The 21,513-nt window shown below is 50.3% G+C and overlaps 1 protein-coding gene across 1 annotated transcript in view; it reads left to right on the forward strand.

Moving 5' to 3' along the window:
* Nucleotides 1–21,186, forward strand: part of LOC149428637 (kalirin-like) — a gene marked incomplete at its 3' end in the record, with an annotated part of 28,872 nt that extends 7,686 nt beyond the window's left edge. The window contains exons 2-4 of the mRNA XM_089667169.1: nt 17,196–17,310; nt 18,513–18,705; nt 20,675–21,186. Coding sequence (XP_089523295.1) covers nt 18,553–18,705; nt 20,675–21,186 — 665 coding nt within the window. The remainder of the gene's footprint in view (nt 1–17,195; nt 17,311–18,512; nt 18,706–20,674) is intronic.
* Nucleotides 21,187–21,513: the final 327 nt, after the last annotated feature.

The raw sequence follows: 21,513 nt of genomic DNA on the forward strand, positions 1-21,513 counted from the left end.
TGAAGCCGTGGGAGTGAATAAGTTTGCCAAGGGAGGAGGTGTAGATGGAGAAGAGGAGGGGCCCGAGGACAGAGCCTTGGGGGACCCCGACAGAGAGGGGGAGGTAGAAGGGGGTGGCAGTGTTGTAGGTGATGCTGAAGGAGCGTTGGGATAGATAGGAGGAGAACCAGGAGAAAGCGGAGTCTCTGATGCCAAGGGAGTGCAGTTTGGCAAGGAGGAGGGGGTGGTGGACTGTGTGGAAGGCCACGGAGAGGTCGAGGAGCAGGAGGATAGAATAGTGGCCATTGGCTTTGGCGGTTAGCAGTCGTTGGTGATTTTAAGTAGGGTGGTTTCGGTGGAGTGTAGGGGACGGAAGCCAGACTGTAGGGGGTCAAGGAGGTTGATATCAGTCAGGTGGGCGCTTAGGCGATTTATAGGCCAGGCGCTCAAGGAGCTTGGAGGTGAAGGGCAACGAGGAGATGGGTCTAAGGTTGTTAAGGTTGGTGGGGTCCAGGGAGGGTTTTTTGAGTATGGGGGTGATGTGTGCGTGCTTTAGAGGGGAGGGGAAGGTGCCTGAGGAGAGGGAGAGATTGGAGATGTGGGTGAGGGAGCGAATGATGGAGGGGGGGGGGGTGATTGGAGGAGCTGTGAGGGGATAGGTACAGGGGGCAGGTGGTGAGGCGGGCTTCAGTGAAGACCTTAGAGACCTCCTCGGGGGTAGTTGGGCTGAAGGAGCGGAGTGTTGGGGAGGTGATGGTGTGCGGGGCATTAGGTATAGTGGGGGGTAGTGCGGCTATGAGGTCGGGGGAGGGGAGGGTTAAGGGGTTGAAGGAGGGAGGGAGGCTGGGTGGAGAGGTGGATTGCGAGTTGACAATGTCCTTACGGATTGCGTAAATCTTGTTTTGGAAGTGATTGGCAATCTCGTGGGCGGTGAGTGAGGTGCTGGGTGGGGATGGGGGGGGGGGAGAGAGCAGGGATTTGAAAGTGGAGAAGAGCCGGCGAGGACAGGAGGAGAGGGTGTTGATGAGGGTTATGAAATAGGCCTTCTTGACGGCATGGGGGGAGGTGGTGTAGGCGAGGAAGGCGGTTTTATAGAGGGAGAACGCGGGAGGGGGTCTGGTTTTGCGCCATAAGTGCTCCAGCGCGCGACTGCGTCGTTTGAGGCATTTTGTGTGGTTGTCTTGCCAGGGTTGAAGCGGTCGGGGTCTAATGCTACGTGTGGTTAGGGGTGCCAGGGAGTCAAGGACAGCTGACAGTGAGTCGTATGCAGTAGTGGCCATCTTGGATGATGACATCATAGAAGGAGGGGTCTTGGATGATGACATAGGAGGGGTCTTGGATGATGATATCATAGAAAGAGGGGTCTTGGATGATGACATCATAGAAGGAGGGGTCTAGGATGATGACATAGGAGGGGTCTTGGATGATGACATCATAGAAAGAGGGGTCTTGGATGATGACATAGGAGGGGTCTTGGATGATGACATCATAGAAGGAGGGGTCTTGGATGATGACATCATAGAAGGAGGGGTCTAGGATGATGACATAGGAGGGGTCTTGGATGATGACATCATAGAAAGAGGGGTCTTGGATGATGACATAGGAGGGGTCTTGGATGATGACATCATAGAAGGAGGGGTCTTGGATGATGACATAGGAGGGGTCTTGGATGATGACATCATAGAAGGAGGGGTGTGTTGATTTTTTTATGTCTTTCAATATTTTGAATCTTTTTGTGTCTACATTATCTCCTGTGTCTGTTTGTACAGCGTTGTCATTTATAATAAAGTTTTGTCATTTTTGATGCGGTCTTTGCGCTGCGGACATTTGTTTCACAAGAAACGTTTCTTTCTTGGCTTTATAAATGGGCTGCGTAGCGCCCACCTTGGCGGTCTCGGGGTATTCTCGTCGTCGCAGAGTCCTCAGACCCACAGAAGCCGAGGGTCCTGTTACTGCCATTCAAAGAACAAAATCGTTCCGACTGGTCGCTGTGGGGTTCCGGCGCTCGGCGCAGGGTTCTCATTCTCCTCCAGGTCCGGCATCAATCGCCCGCCGTCCGCCCAGAGCTCAGAATCCACGTTATCTATTTAGCCAGATGTGGCGGTTAAATAACCTGCTGTAATCGCGGATAATCTAGTAATCCCCCGCAGGCTGCGCACTTCAGATGCTTCTACCGGCTTTTTGTTTGGATTACACCGCCAGGCCGACCGCGCCGCATAAAACCGCATTTGTGGCAGCAGCTCGATGAGGTTAACCCCTGATTTCCTGGATTCCGATCCACATGTGGATTTCATGTCATTCCCAGATGTCAGGAGCTGATCAATGATCGATCCTCCAGCCTCCCCTTCAGTCTTGCACAGGTGTACCGGCTCCTCCCCTTCAGTCTTGCACAGGTGTACCGGCTCCTCCCCTCCAGTCTTGCACAGGTGTACCGGCTCCTCCCCTTCAGTCTTGCACAGGTGTACCGGCTCCTCCCCTCCAGTCTTGCACAGGTGTAATGGCTCCTCCCCTTCAGTCTTGCACAGGTGTACCGGCTCCTCCCCTTCAGTCTTGCACAGGTGTACCGGCTCCTCCCCTTCAGTCTTGCACAGGTGTACCGGCTCCTCCCCTTCAGTCTTGCACAGGTGTGCCGGCTCCTCCCCTTCAGTCTTGCACAGGTGTGCCGGCTCCTCCCCTTCAGTCTTGCACAGGTGTGCCGGCTCCTCCCCTTCAGTCTTGCACAGGTGTGCCGGCTCCTCCCCTCCAGTCTTTCACAGGTGTACCGGCTCCTCCCCTTCAGTCTTGCACAGGTGTACCGGCTCCTCCCCTTCAGTCTTGCACAGGTGTGCCGGCTCCTCCCCTTCAGTCTTGCACAGGTGTGCCGGCTCCTCCCCTTCAGTCTTGCACAGGTGTGCCGGCTCCTCCCCTCCAGTCTTGCACAGGTGTAATGGCTCCTCCCCTTCAGTCTTGCACAGGTGTGCCGGCTCCTCCTCTCAGTCTTGCACAGGTGTGCCGGCTCTTCCCCTTCAGTCTTGCACAGGTGTGCCGGCTCCTCCCCTTCAGTCTTGCACAGGTGTACCGGCTCCTCCCCTCCAGTCTTTCACAGGTGTACCGGCTCCTCCCCTTCAGTCTTGCACAGGTGTACCGGCTCCTCCCCTTCAGTCTTGCACAGGTGTACCGGCTCCTCCCCTTCAGTCTTGCACAGGTGTGCCGGCTCCTCCCCTTCAGTCTTGCACAGGTGTGCCGGCTCCTCCCCTTCAGTCTTGCACAGGTGTGCCGGCTCCTCCCCTTCAGTCTTGCACAGGTGTGCCGGCTCCTCCCCTTCAGTCTTGCACAGGTGTGCCGGCTCCTCCCCTTCAGTCTTGCACAGGTGTGCCGGCTCCTCCCCTTCAGTCTTGCACAGGTGTGCCGGCTCCTCCCCTTCAGTCTTGCACAGGTGTACCGGCTCCTTTCCCGTACTGAAATAGCTTCCTCTGATGTCACTGCACACTGTGAACCTAGGAACGCCCACTCCTCCAGACTGACACCCACCCATCAAGGCATTTTGATATTTGCATAACTCCTCCCACTGCTTGCATCAGGGCTGAGGCCTCTTGGAGTAGTGAGGCTGGGTGCTGTGATGTTTTCAGGAAGCTATGTACAGCATCCTACTGGCCCCTCCCACCAGCCATGATCTGCCTGCATTGCATAGAGAAGCACAGTGATGCTGACATCACTTGGTCTATGTAATAAAAATGTGCAAAATATAAGCAGATTAAACTTCAGCTTTATTGGTACATTGCCTTCAACCTTTTCTTTAAAAACTTTATTGAAACTGTAAGTGCATTATTTAGACATTAACACCGAGCTCACACTAATGTGGAGCGGAGACCACATGTAATACGTGCAGCAATCGCACCGCATTCCTGTGCGTATTACATGCGATGTCTATGCAGTACATTTTGTATGGCTCATATCGCATCCACACCAAATCCCGCACCTGAATCGCATTGCACGCGATGTGATTTCTGGCAATGACATGGTGTTTTGTGATCTTTTTTGGGGTGTCATTAATTTAACATTGACACCCGCACCAGATCGCACAGATGTCATGGAATTTGAATGCGGTGCGGGAAACGCACTGGATACGCAGTATTTTCCGCACCGCATCAGTGTGAATCCCGGTCGTAGTCTTCACTTGAATTCACACAATTTCAAAGTCAGATAAATTTAAAAAAAAAAAAAGTCGGATGTCCGTGCGACTTGGAAGACCTCTATTCCCCCCCCCCCCCTATCATGTGCCTGAGGAAGGGGTGCTGCGTGGCTCCGAAACGTTGCACTTGCTTTTGTGATGTGATCTTTTTTGGACCATATTGGAGATGCACGGCGTGCTGGCGAATATATACGTTTGGAAGAGATCATATGCGATGCGACTTCATGCACAGATATCTATGCAAGTCGCACCTGAACTTGCAGGAAGGAGTGCATAAGCTGCTTTCAAGATCGGAGTTGCACTTTGTCCATTGCGGATAATCGTGTGCGACTTGTCATGCGATTTGAAATAATCAAATCACATGACGATTCGCACCAGTGTGACCGGGGACTCGATGTTGATGCTTTTTGCAATTTAACCGCCTCCCAACCGCCATATAAGGAAATGACGGGCGCAAGGCGGTTCTCTCGTTCTGGGAGGACGTCATATGATGTCCTCCAACTCTAACCGCGCGCTTGCGGCTCTGGGAGCGCGCAGCGCGGCGATCGGCGGTGCGCTGTGTCCCTCGGAAGATGTTGGCTCGGTCATGTGATCAGCTGTGCCCAATCACAGCTGATCACATGTAAATAGGGAAATGCCAGTTATCGGCATTTCTCTTCTCACGAGCCGTCACGCTGACAGAGGAGAGGAGCGGAGAGCCGGTAATCGGCATTCCTCAGAGGGGACATCTGCACTGATCATCAGTGTAGCCCCAGCAGTGCCACCTGTCAGTGCACATCAATGCCACATATCAGTGCCCATCTGAGCTGCCTTTCAGTGTCACCCATCAATGCCAGTCAGTGCCACCTATCAGTGCCATATATGAATGCTGCCTTTCAGTGCCCATCAGTGAAACCTACTAGTGCCTCCTCATCAGTGCCTCCTCATCAGTGCCCATCACTGCAGCCTCATTAGTATACATCAGTGAAGGAGAAAAATCACTTATTTACAAAATTTTATAACAAAAACTAAGAAAAACCTTTTTTTTTACATTTTCAGTGGTTTTTGCTTTGTTTAGCAAAAGATAAAATCCCCGAGGTGATTAAATACCACCAAAAGAAAGCTCTGTCTGTCTCAAAAAAATGATAACATTTTCATACGGGTACAGTGTTGCATGACCGCGCAATTGTCATTCAAAGTGTGAGAGCGCTGAAAGCTGGCCTGGGCAGGAAGGGGGTAGAAGTGCCCTGTAGGCAGGAAGGGGGTAGAAGTGCCCGGTAGGCAGGAAGGGGGTAGAAGTGCCCGGTGGGCAGGAAGGGGGTAGAAGTGCCCTGTAGGCAGGAAGGGGGTAGAAGTGTCCGGTAGGCAGGAAGGGGGTAGAAGTGTCCGGTAGGCAGGAAGGGGGTAGAAGTGTCCGGTGGGCAGGAAGGGGGTAGAAGTGCCCGGTAGGCAGGAAGGGGGTAGAAGTGTCCTGTAGGCAGGAAGGGGGTAGAAGTGTCCTGTAGGCAGGAAGGGGGTAGAAGTGTCCTGTAGGCAGGAAGGGGGTAGAAGTGCCCGGTGGGCAGGAAGGGGGTAGAAGCGCCCGGTAGGCGGGAAGGGGGTAGAAGCGCCCGGTGGGCGGGAAGGGGGTAGAAGCGCCCGTCGGGCGGGAAGGGGGTAGAAGCGCCCGGTAGGTGATGGGTTAAAAATTAAGGTCAAGTTAAGATTTTGCGCATCAAAGTGATATTCGATTGATACTTCACAATCGATCATATTCCGGTGGTCAGTTGATCGTGTAGCGGATTATTTGCGCTCATATTTGCGATTCCCATTCCTGTAAGTCGGGGACGTTGTTGGCTGTTTTTGTGTCTCAGAAGGAAAAAAAATCTCATTCTGTTTACACATTTATTGAGTTATCCACATAAAGGGTAAAAAAAATTAAAAAGTTTCCGGTAGACATGCACTCTGATGTGGGGCCCGGGGCCCACGAGGAATCGCTCCTGGTCGGAGGGGGGCCCAGCACACGGGGGTCCGCGGACGCAGAAAACAGAACTGTAATAAAGCCGATTTTTGGCTTCTGGAATGAACGAGCGTAAAAACCACTTTCCAGAGGAGAGGAAAAGGGCGGCAACTGGGGCCAACAGGAGGCTCCGGGAACTGGAGAGACGCCAAACACGCTGCCTAAAAATAGCACAAAGTCTGAACGATCCAAAAATAGATCGAGGGGTAACGTGGATGACGCGCATTATTCCTTCACATATGAAGGAGAAAGGAGTCTGTTCAGGATATGGAGGCAGAGAAACGGAGTCGCTGCCGGTACAAGAGGCTCAGGCAGAATCAGTCGATAGCAAGGGGGTGGGGGATGGGGAATTCCCTGGGGGGCCCTCAAGATGAGTGCATGTAAGGCTGAGTAACACGCCCACACCTTGGACTTTAAATGCACGTTTGCATTCACGGGCAGGGGCGGACTGACCATGTGGAAACTCGGGCACTGCCCGAGGGCCCGGGGTCAGTAGGGGGCCCCAGGAGATGCCCCTGGTACCTTTTTCGTAGGCTCTTATTGAGTTTGGGCAAGGACACAGGGGCCCCATGATCCCCTATTGCCCGGGGGCCCCGTGAGTTGTCAGTGTGCCCCTGTTCAGGGGTCACATGCGGCTCTAATGCGATTTGCACGGGTTCTGTTTTTAAGGAAACAGGAAATAGGCAGCTAGTTTTTTTTTTTTTTGTTTTGTTTTGTCTTTTTTTTTTTTTTTTTACCACATGTTTTCCATGTGGTTTATGTGCGTCGCGGGTTTTTTTTTTTTCGCTTTGTGTATGAATTCAAACAGAAGTATAGAAGTGAAGATTTATTTACAATGACAGGAAAGGCATAAAAACATTTTGCTACAATTATGTTCCTTATAATAAAGATCCGGAAGAAGGAGAATCTCTGGTCTGCCTTTGTTACGTAACATTGCAAAAGTCGTCCCTGAGAGCCCACAGACACTGATGGGGGGGGGGGGGGGGCATTGGACCTGCTAGGCCCCTTTCACACGGCGGTTCCGGGCAGTTCTGATCGGAAGGTCCATTCATCAGTATGGATGGACTGTTTACACCCAACTGACCTCCGATCCGAAAAAAAGGGGATCCGTCCTCTTCCATTTCGGTGAATCGGATTGGAGGGTGGTCAGATGTACAGTATAACGCACCACTTCACCCAGAAAAATGTTGCAATTACAAACGTTTTGCCATTCTCACATTCCACGCAAAAGCCCAAAAATGGAATGGACAAAATTATTGGCACCCTCCATGTAATATTTGATAGCACACCCCTTGGGAAAAAAACCGGAAATGAATGGCTTCCTGTCACCATCAATGAGTTTCTTCCACCTCTCTACTGGAATTTTGGATCGCTCTTCTTCCACCAACTGCTCCGGGTCTCTCAGATTGGAAGGTTCCTTTCCCCAACTGATGGTCTGAGATCTCTCCACAGGAGCTCTATGGGATGGAGATCTGGACTCATCGCTGGCCAGTTCAGTCCTCTCCAGCGCTTTGTCTGACACCATCTCTGGGGGCTTTTTGACGTGTGGTTTGGGTCATTGTCCTGCTGGAAGACCCATGACCTCTGATGGAGACCCAACTTTCTGACACCGGGCCCGACATTGCCCCCCATAATTCTTTGTTGGTCTTCAGATATCATAATGCCATGCACACGGTCAAGACATCCAGTGCCTGAAGCAGCAAAGCACCCCCAAAACATCAGTGACCCCCCACCATGTGTGACTGGAGAGACTGTGACCCCCCCCACCATGTGTGACTGGAGGGACTGTGACCCCCCCACCATGTGTGACTGGAGGGACTGTGACCCCCCCACCATGTGTGACTGGAGGGACTGGATCCTTTTCTTTTTCTGAAAACAGCAGAATGATGGGCTTTACCAGAAAGCTGCCATTTTGTTTCGTCTGCCCCAGCACATTCTCCCAGAAGGGTTTTGGCTTCCTCAGTTAAGTTTTGGTAAACTCCAATCTAGCTTCCAATATGTTTCTGTGTCAGCAGTGGGGTCCTCCTGGGTCTCCCCCCATATTTCTGTGTCAGCGGTGGGGTCCTCCTGGGTCTCCTCCCATATTTCTGTGTCAGCAGTGGGGTCCTCCTGGGTCTCCTCCCATATTTCTTTGTCAGCAGTGGGGTCCTCCTGGGTCTCCTCCCATATTTCTGTGTCAGCGGTGGGGTCCTCCTGGGTCTCCTCCCATATTTCTGTCAGCAGTGGGGTCCTCCTGGGTCTCCTCCCATATTTCTGTGTCAGCAGTGGGGTCCTCCTGGGTCTCCTCCCATATTTCTGTGTCAGCAGTGGGGTCCTCCTGGGTCTTCTCCCATATTTCTGTGTCAGCGGTGGGGTCCTCCTGGGTCTCCTCCCATATTTCTGTGTCAGCGGTGGGGTCCTCCTGGGTCTCCTCCCATATTTCTGTGTCAGCGGTGGGGTCCTCCTGGGTCTCCTCCCATATTTCTGTGTCAGCAGTGGGGTCCTCCTGGGTCTCCTCCCATATTTCTGTGTCAGCAGTGGGGTCCTCCTGAGTCTCCTCCCATATTTCTGTGTCAGCGGTGGGGTCCTCCTGGGTCTCCTCCCATATTTCTGTGTCAGCGGTGGGGTCCTCCTGGGTCTCCTACCATATTTCTGTGTCAGCAGTGGGGTCCTCCTGGGTCTTCTCCCATATTTCTGTGTCAGCAGTGGGGTCCTCCTGGGTCTCCTCCCATATTTCTGTCAGCAGTGGGGTCCTCCTGGGTCTCCTACCATATTTCTGTGTCAGCAGTGGGGTCCTCCTGGGTCTCCCACCATATTTCTGTGTCAGCGGTGGGGTCCTCCTGGGTCTCCCACCATATTTCTGTGTCAGCGGTGGGGTCCTCCTGGGTCTCCCACCATATTTCTGTGTCAGCAGTGGGGTCCTCCTGGGTCTCCCACCATATTTCTGTGTCTGCAGTGGGGTCCTCCTGGGTCTCCCACCATATTTCTGTGTCAGCAGTGGGGTCCTCCTGGGGTCTCCCACCATATTTCTGTGTCAGTAGTGGGGTCCTTCTGGGTCTCCTCCCATATTTCTGTGTCAGCGGTGGGGTCCTCCTGGGTCTCCCACCATATTTCTGTGTCAGCAGTGGGGTCCTCCTGGGTCTCCCACCATATTTCTGTGTCAGTAGTGGGGTCCTTCTGGGTCTCTTCCCATATTTCTGTGTCAGCAGTGGGGTCCTCCTGGGTCTCCTACCATAGTGTCCCTTTTCATTCAGATGGGGACGTATAGTGGGAGCGGACACAGTTGTACCCGGTGCCTGAAGGTCAGCTTGGATTTGTTGGAAGTTGGAGGTTCTTTAGCCACCATTCCAACAATCCTTCGTTACAATCTTTGATCAAATTCTCTCTTTCATCCACATCCCGGGAGATTAGCTAGAGTGCCATGGGCTGTAAACCACTTGACAATGTTGTGCACAGTGGACACAGGAACATGAAGATCTCTGGAGATGGACTTGTCACCTTGAGATTGTCCATGCTCTTCCACCATTTTTGTTCTCCAATCCTCAGACAATTCTTTGCTGCTCTTCCTCTCCTCCATGCTCCATGTGGCACACACAGACCCCCCAACAGGAAGGTGGAGTCCATGTGTCACCATTGTCCCTGGTTGTCGGTGGGATTTCTATGTTGTCATCACCTGGTCATGGATACGGGGAGATTAATGACCAGTTACAGGAACATCACAGACTTGGAATGCAATTATTTCTTACATATTTCAGAAGGTGCCAATAATTTTGTCCGGTCCATTTTTGGGGTTTTGTGTGAAATGGGTCAGATTTGGTTTGTATCGGTGACACAAAAAAGTGAAACAAAGAAAGAAACACGAGAATGCCGGAACATTTGTCATCGCAGCGATTATCAGGGTGAAGTGGTGCGTTATCTCACAGAAATGCGGGGTGGGGGGGGGCAATATTATTGGCCATGACTGTAAATGGACAGCGGAGTCAGTCTTACTCCCCGTGGCCCATAGAGCAGAGCGGGGTCTGTCCATGTCCGCTCTGCATACACTGAATGGACACGAATGTGTCTTCTGTCTGCTCTGATCAGCAGATCTGTGAGTGGCTTCCCTGCTGATCGGGGACAGGGTCCGCACCATGTGAAAGGGCCCTAATGCTGAGGGGGAGGGTCACCCTGTACTGGGGGGGTCACCCTGTTTTGGGTGGGTCACCTTGTACTTGGGGGGGGGGGGGGGGGTCACCTCTTGTACTTGGAGGGGGGGGTGTCACCCTGTACTTGGGGGGGGGGGTCATCCTGTACAGGAGGGGGGGTCACCCTGTACTGGAGGGGGGGGTCACCCTGTACAGGAGGGGGGGTAACCCTGTACTGGAGGGGGGGGGTCACCCTGTACTTGGGGGGGGGGGGGGTCACCTCTTGTACTTGGAGGGGGGGGTGTCACCCTGTACTTGGGGGGGGGGGGGGGGGTCATCCTGTACAGGAGGGGGGGTCACCCTGTACTGGAGGGGGGGTCACCCTGTACAGGAGGGGGGGTCACCCTGTACTGGAGGGGGGGGGGTCACCCTGTACTTGGAGGGGGGGGTGTCACCCTGTACTTGGGGGGGGGGGTCATCCTGTACAGGAGGGGGGGTCACCCTGTACTGGAGGGGGGGGTCACCCTGTACAGGAGGGGGGGTCACCCTGTACTGGAGGGGGGGGGGTCACCCTGTACTGGAGGGGGGGGGGTCACCCTGTACTGGAGGGGGGGGTCACCCTGTACTTGCTGGAGGGGGGGGTCACCCTGTACTGGAGGGGGGGGGTCACCCTGTACTTGCAAGAGGGGGGGTGTCACCCTGTACTTGCAAGAGGGGGGGGTGTCACCCTGTACTTGAAGGACCCCAGGAATTGCAGCAAAAAATATGTCCAATGAGGTTGTAACGTACATGTGACATAAATGTACAGATTTGAGTAGATAAGATGTGATCAGTAGCAATATGTAACCGTAACTGGAGGGACATTCCATTGTCATTAACGATGTATTCAATCAGAGGTACTCAAACACAGAGGCATTAATTAGGCTGAAAAGCTTCCTGGATGTGACACTTTTGTGTTAATAAGGTTGTCACCTTCTGGTGAAACCGGTTTAAAGGCAGTGGCTCCAGACCGTTCGGCTTCATGACAGCAGGGAGCTAAAGGTATATCCATCCATCAAAGGAATATGTTTCATCTCTCATAAAAGCTAAAATATTAGTTGCAGAGAGATGAACATACTCCCTTCTTGTAGGGCATTCTGTGCGCCACATCTGCATATAAAAATCATATTTGTGGATTAGGTAGAAGGCCAGGAAAATGCAGGAAATGGTTAGGTGGCGCTGGATTGCGACAGTCAAATGGTGTTTGGTACTGTCATGATCGGGCCGATGCGCTGGTGTCAGAAATCCAATCCCCGACTTGGTGTTTCAAACCAGTCTTCGTCCGATTGAACTTGGGCAGGTCAGCACCCAGAACATCCTGTGGGCAGGTACAGCAACACCCCCCACATGGTCAATTGGCCGAGGACTAATGTCCCGCCTACGTCCATATCCCCATAAATGTGGTACCCGGACATTGGGACAATTTGTGATTCGTATGGAGCCGGTTCGATTTGACTGACGGATTGCTGACGCTCTGACTTGCTCCAGTCGCAGGATAGATCTCGGTAAAAGTTTTTTTCTGTTTTATTGCCGTTTATTTTATAGTGAATAGTCATTTGTGTGTCTTCTTGTATTTTTTGTACTTCTGTAACTTTTTATACTTTGTACATATTTTATGCTCCGCCCACTTTCGGGAAATTAAATCTTAAAATTAATTAGTGACTTCTGTGTATTTAAGCTCGGGCTCATATCTCCGGAGAGATTGGATTGGATGGATTCGATTGTATCATATTTTAGTGCCTTTAAACGCTCGGTCAAGCTCATTGCCTATCTGTATGCAATTGCACTGCGCGTGGGCAGATTGCGTGCAGATTGCAAAGGTAACAGATCGACCAGACGGAGATCTGTGTGTGTGGGGTGTCCCAGCAGACCGTTCTGCGGATAAACTGTTGGGTGGTGGCAGGCTACCGTTTGTGGTGTGTCTGGTGTGGGGGGGGGTGGACAGTGGAAGAGTGATTAACACTGGGGTTCAAGCTGTAGGGTAGCTGGCGGAATCCTAGAAGGGTGTGATTACTAAGCTGGTCCCCAACTCTAATCAGGGCGCCAGATTGTATGTAAGATTTGTATCTGCCAGTGTGTGGTCGACCAGTTGGATTGTAGTGGAGTCTCCCTCTGGTGGTGGCCTGAGGTAGTGCGGGCTGTGAAAGGGTATCACGGCTGATCTTATATACGGTTTTATATATTCAAAGTTACATCCCCTTTATTCCCTGTTACCCCAAGTCACGGCCGCACGTGCGCGCCTCGGTTAGCTAGTCGCTGTGGGCGTGGCTTGTGGGGGATCAGTGACAGAGGTGTATGGCATCCCCTGAGCTCGACACTTTCATTTATAATTTACACTTTTAGGTCTGGCGCCGCCGTGTGGTAGGATGATAGCTGTGCTGATCGTGGTATATCGCACAATTTCTTTTTTAAACAAACTTTATTGACATTGCATTACAAAAGACGCAACACACTGCCAGCTGAGTCTGTGTTATACAATGTGAGAACAGCCACAGTTGTCCGTGGCCCTGGCGCGTTTCGTCCGGGGCCTATTCGTAGAGGTGAAGCAGCAGAGCAAAACTCCGGTATTTATGCATCAGCCACTCATGTGAAAACATCTGATGAAGAACGAGAAAGCTGAAAATACTGCGGGAAGGGGGGGGGGGGGGCTTTACCTCTATGACTAAGCCCCGGGGGTGGGGAGGAATGCATTAGAGGGTGTGGTTGAGGCCGTTTGTCGCATTGTAACCCAGAATGAGCTGGCGGCATGCGGCGTCTTTGTGTTGCCCTGTCGGGACGCCTTCTGGGTAGTTTGGACGCCTGCGACCTCTTTATTTTGGGAAATACCGGAGCAGTGTGTACCGGCTCTTAGCGCGACATGAGAAAACTTTATTGAAATGTCACACAGTGACATTTAATGACATTCTATTGACCGTAGCAAAGTGCTGGTTGGTGTCACACTGCACTGTGCTGAAAAAAGTCGTGCATGCGGTCCTTTTATTTCTCGGGGGCCGCACCCCTGCCAGTCCGTCACCACGCAGATTGTATCAAATGCCTCCGCGCACGGCGGCGGTCTTGTGAAGAAAATAACTGCCAATGTCTACAGAGAACAAACCGATACAAATGAATCAAAGAAACATTTATGTATTTAGTCGTATTTAACCACCTCGGCTCCAGAAGATTTTACCCCCTTCATCCATTTTTTTTGCTGTACCGCACTGCGCTACTTTAACTGGTAATTGTGCGGTCATGCAACACTATATACAGAATTTGCTATCATTTTTGTTCACACAAATAGAGCGTTCTTTTGGTGGTATTTGACCACCGCTGAGGGTTTTATTTTTTTTGCTATATAAACAGAATTTTTTTTTTTTTTTTTTTTAAATTAAATACAAAATTTATTCTGCTAAGTCTTTAATAAAAAAAAATAAAAATAAAATCCCAATAAGTGTGAATTGATTGGTTTGCGTAAAAGTTATAGCGTCTACAAATGGCGGGATAGATACTGGGATGTTTGTTTTTTGTTTTATACTAGTAATGGCGGCGATCAGCGACTTATAGCGGGACTGCGGCGGGCATTCTGACACTGAAGGGGGGGAACTGACATGGTGTCACTGACATCCCCAGTGACACCAATACAGTGATCAGTGCTAATAAAAAGCACCGACACTGTACTAATGGCACTGGGCAGGACGGGGTTCACATCTGGGGGGATCAAAGGGTTAATCCCAAGAAGTGTATATTGATTGGTTTACGTGAAATCTCTCACGCCTACAAACAGGAAGAGAGGGGAAATCTGTGACACCAATGGGAAAAAAAACAGACTATGGGAAGCCTAAGACCTCTTTCGGAGTTTTCTATTTTGCAAGTGTTGCAGGTTTCCCCTCTTCCTGTCTGGTAAAATGTTGTCACCAGGACAGGAAGTGAAGGTGAATCTCTCCAATGGAGCCCCAGATAGCAATAACAACCCAGCAGCAGTTCTGATCCTTCCCCCGCTCCACCCGAAACTGAAGACATTGTGGCTCTGTATGCACTTTACTTTGTATCAAAACATTCCTTCATTGATTAAAGTGCATATACAGCCACAATGTCTTCAGTTTCAGGTGGAGCGGGGGAAGGATCAGAACTGCTGCTGGGTTTTTATTGCCATCTGGGGCTCCATTGGAGGGATTCACCTTCACTTCCTGTCCTGGTGACACCATTTGAAGACAAATGGAGACGTTTCCACTGAAGATGTATTAAATTACTTTGTATCAAAACATTCCTTCGTTGATTAATTTAATACATCTTCAGTGGAAACGTCTCCATTTGTCTTCAAATGGTGTCACCAGGACAGGAAGTGAAGGTGAATCCCTCCAATGGAGCCCCAGATAGCAATAAAAACCCAGCAGCAGTTCTGATCCTTCCCCCGCTCCATCCAAAAATTGAAACATTGTATCTCTACATACACTTTAATCAATGAAGGAATGTTTTGATACAAAGTAATTGAATACATCTTCAGTGGAAGCGTCTCCATTTGTCTTCATGGAAAATGTTGTCACCAGGACAGGAAGTGAAGGTGAATCTTTCAAATGGAGCCGCAGATAAAAAATCGGACAGTTCTGATCCTTCCCCGCTCCATCCAGAGTGAGAAGAAATATTTTGGCTTTGCATACTCTTTAATACACCGTGTTCCAAATTATTCTGCAGATGATATTTTCTCATTTCCCTCAATAATTGATGTAAATAAGTCGGCAGAATTCTCAGGTGACACCTAGAAGAGGACAATTCACATTTTATTGAACAAACCTCCTAATGATAACAGGATTTGTGTTCCGGATTATTCCGCACAGGAAGTTTCCAAACACTTTCTAGGTTGTAAAGAACTGAAAATTGTCATTTGTTGTGTTTGCAGCAAATTTACTGAAATCAAAAGCTATTTCAATCCAACTTTTACCAACATTGTAACTTTGTAACCATTTGAAGCGGTCACGTTACATTGTAACATAGGAGCCCTTATCTGATAGCAGATCACAAGTCTGGCATCCATTGAACTTGTCAGTTTTTGGACAGTTTCTGCTGGAATTTGTTTGCAAGATGTCAGAATCGCCTCCCAGAGCTGCTGTTTGGATGTAAACTGCCTCCCACCCTCATAGATCTTTTGCTTGAGGATGCTCCAAAGGTTCTCCATAGGATTGAGGTCAGGGGAGGATGGAGGCCACACCATGACTTTCTCTCCTTTTATCCCCATAGCAGCCATTGATGCGGAGGTATTCTTTGCAGCATGAGATGGTGCATTGTCATGCATGAAGATGATTTTATTACGGAAAGCATAGTTCTTCCTTCTGTACCGGGGAAGAGAGTGGTCAGTCATAAACTCCACATACTTTGCAGAGGTCATCTTTACACCTTCGGGGGCTCTAAAGGGGCCGACCAGCTCTGTTCCCATGATTCCGGCCCAAAACATGACTCCACCACCGCCTTGCTGACGTCGCAGCCTTGTTGGAACAGGATGGCCGTCCACCAACCATCCACTACTCCATCCATCTGGACCATCCAGGGTTGCACGGCACTCATCAGTGAACAGGACTGTTTGAAAATGAGTCTTCATGTATTTTTCTGCCCAATGCAGCCGTTTCTGCTTGTCAGCTTTGGTTAGTGGTGGCCGAATAGAAGGTTTCTGCACAGTTGCAGGACTCTGGAGGACTCTACACCTTGATGTCCGTGGGACTCCAGAGGCACCAGCAGCTTCAAATATCTGTTTGCTGCTCTGTAATGGGATTTTAGCAGCTGCTCTCTTGATCCGATGCCTGGATCTGGCAGAAATCTTCCTCAATGTGCCTTTATCTGCACCAACCCGTCTGTGCTCTGAATCAGCCACAAATCTCTTCATAGTGCGATGATCACGCTGACGTTTTCCTGAAATATCGAATGTTTTCATCCCTCGTCCAAGACATCGAACTATTTCACTCTTTTCGGCAGCAGAGAGATCCTTTTTCTTCCCCATATTGCTTGAAAATGGCGCTCTGCTTAATAATGGGGAATGCCGTCCTTTAGGAGTTTTTCCTTCAATTGGGCTCACCGGCCAATCTAATTATCACAGGTGTCCCAGATTGTTTTCAGTGATCAAAAGAGCCCTGACACACAATGCCATCCATGAGTTACACTGAAAAACAACATATTTCATCTTTGTGACACTTACATAGAATTTGCAGAATAATTTGGAACGCGGTGTAAATGAAGGAATGATGAATAATTGAATGCATCTTCAGTTGTAGAACCAGTTGAAGTGTCTCCATTTGTCTTCATGTCGGCCTCCTGCAATCCCCTGTACAGTAGACTGGGGGGGGGGGGGGGGGGGGGGAGGGGCAGCACTTGTAGCCAATCAGAATGCCAGAAGTGTACATGTTCTGATAAGATACAAAGGTAACCTCATTCCCTGTCCAATCACTGGCTGGGGGCGGGGCAGTGACCAAGCTGTAGTCCTTGATTTCAATGGAGAGAAGTCCAGTCACCGTTTGCTGGAACTCCGCTTCGTTGTTCATAAAAAATGAGAATATTGCAAGTCGGTGAAGATTGCGTCTCCTATTCTGATGGTTCTTCACTACATTGTATACTGTCAAATAAGGGGGCGGAGCAATGGGCCCCTGACCTCATCAGCCCGAGGACAGTGGCCCTTTCAGCATACCCCTTAGGGGAGGAGGCTGACTCCACTGTCACCCAATAGGATTGCCGTAACAAGCAAACTGTTGTACCATGTGACACGTGGTATATTTATTGATACATTCTGTGACCACCTTCAGGATTCATGGACTGTCCGGATTGGTCGTAGTCTGGCTCCGCCTCCTGGAAAATAACTCTGTGCCATGTGGCCGATTGGTTTTTCCTCAGCAGTTGCTTAAAGGGGGCGCTCTGTACCGGAATTGATCGATTTATCATTGACCTAACACCCTCCCTCTCTTCCCAGGTGGGCGAGACAAGAGAGGAGGACCCATCCTCACCTTCCCAGCCCGCAGCAACCATGACAGGATACGACAAGAAGACCTGCGCAGGCTCGTCACGTATCTCGCCAGCGTGCCCAGGTGAGCCCAGCCCTGTGTGATACCGTGCCATGTATCAGGTGATCGACCATTATCCACCGATCTGTTTATAAACAATGTTACTTTGTATCTCTCCATCTCCCGTCTGATCGATGTTTATAAACAATGTTATTGTATCTCTCCATCCCCCTTCTGATCGATGTTTATAAACAATGTTACTTTGTATCTCCCATCTGATCGATGTTTATAAACAATGTTACTTTGTATCTCTCTATCTCCTGTCTGATCGATGTTTATAAACCATGTTACTTTGTATCTCTCCATCCCCCGTCTGATCGATGTTTATAAACAATGTTACTTTGTATCTCTATCCCCCGTCTGATCGATGTTTATAAACAATGTTACTTTGTATCTCTCTATCTCCCGTCTGATCGATGTTTATAAACAATGTTACTTTGTATCTCTCCATCTCCCGTCTGATCGATGTTTATAAACAATGTTACTTTGTATCTCTCTATTTCCCGTCTGAACAATGTTTATAAACAATGTTACTTTGTATCTCCATCTCCCGTCTGAACAATGTTTATAAACAATGTTACTTTGTATCTCCATCTCCCGTCTGAACAATGTTTATAAACAATGTTACTTTGTATCTCTCTATCTCCCGTCTGATCGATGTTTATAAACAATGTTACTTTGTATCTCCATCTCCCGTCTGAACAATGTTTATAAACAATGTTACTTTGTATCTCTCCATCTCCCGTCTGAACAATGTTTATAAACAATGTTACTTTGTATCTCCATCTCCCGTCTGAACAATGTTTATAAACAATGTTACTTTGTATCTCTCCATCTCCCGTCTGAACAATGTTTATAAACAATGTTACTTTGTATCTCTCCATCTCTCGTCTGAACAATGTTTATAAACAATGTTACTTTGTATCTCCATCTCCCGTCTGAACAATGTTTATAAACAATGTGTCTGATGGTCTACAAAAATAAAGGAGTTTATCGGCAGGAAATGGGATAGAAGAAAGAAAAACAATTCTTCTGTAAATGTGCTGCGATATATGGAGTCACAGACAATGGACGATACGACTTTAGATTGCAAGCCTTTGTGGTTGGAGCTGCAATGTTCCTCCCTCACCTCTAGTTTTTAGGGTCAGGCTGACGTTTTGTTGTAACTCCGGAGACTCCAGGGAACATGAATTCCTCTAACTCTCCCTTTTGTGCTCCACCCGCAGTGAAGACGTGTGTAAGCGTGGATTCACCGTCATCATCGACATGCGAGGATCCAAGTGGGACCTGATCAAACCTCTGCTGAAGACGCTGCAGGAGGCCTTCCCTGCGGAGATCCACGTGGCGCTGATCATAAAGCCCGAGAACTTCTGGCAGAAGCAAAAGACCAACTTCGGCAGCTCCAAGTTCATCTTCGAGGTGAGTTTCCCGCGATGATGACTCCGCCCACTTCCCTGTTCGCACTGTAGATCACCGCCCTGCTGGTTCCCTCTTCCTGGAAGATCATCAATGCACCTCCCCCACCTTCCAGCCAGCTGACAATGCCTGAACTGAATGTTTATGATTTTTGTCGTTTAACCCCTCCCCGTCCCCCATGTATATAAACGGCCAGACGGGGGCAGTGCAGGGGCGGGTTGGTGTTCATAAATGGCACCCCCCATTTTGGTCTGTGCGCGCTCCCTGGGAGCGCGCAGCGCAACGATCCTGTGCCCGCTGTGTCCTCCAGACACAACAGAACACCGATCGTCATACGGGACCTCTGTGTGAGGTCCCGATCATGTGATCACTGATTGGCCAATCAGTGATCACATGCAGAGTAGTAAGCAAGATGTCACTTCTGACACCATTGCTTACTACGTGTGAAATCTGTGAATGATCACAGAGGTCACATGGTACAGGGCCATTCACAACAGCCTTGTACCATGTGACCAGCTGTGACCAATCACAGCTCTCACAGTAGTTCTCAATGGCTGCAAGAATGCAGACAGAGAGAAGGAGAAATGATTGTACAGCCTTTATGGGTGTAAAAGCAATCAGTGTAAAAAAAAAAAAAAAAGATCTTCATCACCCCCCACAAGTAGTACATTGTCACCATGGTGACACTACTGCTAGGGCGACAGTATGCTAAAAAAATAAAATAAAATAAAATTAAAATGTAAAAAAAAATTTAGCAAAATTAAAATTTTTGGTTATAAACTAATTTGGGTCATTTTTTTTTTTTTTAACTAAAACTGATATAAATTTTGGCCGAGATTTATGAAGAAAGATTATTTGCAAAATAAGAAAAACACTTTTTTTCAAAATGTTTGGACTTTTTCTTTTATATAGCAAAAAAAAAATAAAAATCCCAGCGGTGAATAAATGCCACCAAAATAAAGTTTTATCTGTCTTTAAAAAATGCTAAAACATTCATCTGGGTACAGTGTGGCATGACCGCGCAATTGTCATTCAAAGTGTGATAGCGCTGAAAGCTGAAAATTGGCCGGGGGTGGGGGGAGTGTCCGGACTGGAAGGGGGAGAGTGCCCGGACTGGAAGGGGGTGAAAGTGTCCGGACTGGAAGGGGGAGAGTGCCCGGACTGGAAGGGGGTGAAAGTGTCCGGACTGGAAGGGGGAAAGCGTCCGGACTGGAAGGGGGGGGGGGAAGCGTCCGGACTGGAAGGGGGGGGGGGAAGCGTCCGGACTGGAAGGGGGGGGGGAAGCGTCCGGACTGGAAGGGGGGGGGGGAAGCGTCTGGACTGGAAGGGGGGGGAGGAAGCGTCTGGACTGGAAGGGGGGGGGAAAGCGTCTGGACTGGAGGGGGGGGGAAAGCGTCTGGACTGGAAGGGGGGGGGGGGAAAGCGTCTGGACTGGAAGGGGGGCGGGGAAGCGTCTGGACTGGAAGGGGGGGGGGAAAGCGTCCGGACTGGAAGGGGGGGGGAAAGCGTCCGGACTGGAAGGGGGGGAAAAGCGTCCGGACTGGAAGGGGGGGAAAGCGTCCGGACTGGAAGGGGGGGGAAAGTGTCCGGACTGGAAGGGGGGGGAAAGCGTCCGGACTGGAAGGGGGGGGAAAGTGTCCGGACTGGAAGGGGGGGGGGGGAAGCGTCTGGACTAGAGGGGGTTAAAGTGGTTCTAAAGGCACTCCCCCCCAATACTCACCTGAGCCCCCTCTCCATCCAGCAATGTGCATGGGAGCCTCAGCTGTCCGGAGTCTTCCTCTTCCCATTGGCTCCCACTGTCAGTTGCTCCCGAGCCTCGCTTTATGTGTCCATAAGTTCCAGGACATCGATCTTCATTCCCCCCCCTGCCCCCCCCCCCCCCCCCCGGGGGTTTCATATCTGTAACAATGTATATAACAATGCGTTGTGTACTTTCTCCTGAGCCGCGGTGTCTTCTCTTCTCCTGCCGCAGACCAGTATGGTGTCGGTGGAAGGTCTCACGAAGCTGGTGGACCCGTCTCAGCTGACGGAGGAGTTCGATGGTTCCCTGGATTACAATCACGACGAATGGATCGAACTTCGCGTCTCTCTGGAGGAATTCTTCAACAGCGCCGTCCACTTGTTGTCCCGGCTGGAGGACCTGCAGGAGATGTTGGCGAGGAAGGAGTTCCCGGTGGACGTGGAGGGCTCCCGGAGGCTCATCGATGAACACACCCAGCTGAAGAAGAAGGTGATCAAGGCCCCGGTGGAGGAGCTGGACCGGGACGGACAGAGGCTGCTGCAGTGTATCCGATGCGGGGACGGGTTTCAGGCAGGAACTGCATCCCGGGAGGGGCGGACTTTCAGAGTCTTGTGCCAAAGATTACCAGCCTGCTGGACAAACTGCACTCCACGCGGCAGCACCTCCACCAGATGTGGCACGTGCGCAAACTCAAGCTGGATCAGTGCTTTCAGCTGCGACTCTTCGAGCAGGACGCCGAAAAGGTAGGAGGGGCTACGGGTGGGGAGGGGCTTTATGACATCCATGGGGGGGGGGGGGGTGACACCAGGAGATGTGTGTGATGGAGGAAACTTGTCTGAGGTTTGGGGTGTGTGAAGGACACCAACCGACATGACTGAGGGTGGTTATCAGAGATATAGATTGTTGTGGTGCCAATCCTCCCTGGTTGTCATGTTCATCCATCAGATTCAATCATTTGTGTCGCTGGAGACGTCAACCGCCCTGAAATCCCTGCATGGAGATCCCAACACTGTACACCTGCTGTGTCCATTACAAGGGGTTACCACCATACCTGTGCTGAGCTCCCGGGT

Source organism: Staurois parvus, unplaced genomic scaffold, assembly GCF_062004578.1.
Source record: "Staurois parvus isolate SC_StPar_1 unplaced genomic scaffold, SC_StPar_1.0 ptg003071l, whole genome shotgun sequence".
NCBI classification, from domain to species: Eukaryota; Metazoa; Chordata; class Amphibia; order Anura; family Ranidae; genus Staurois; species Staurois parvus.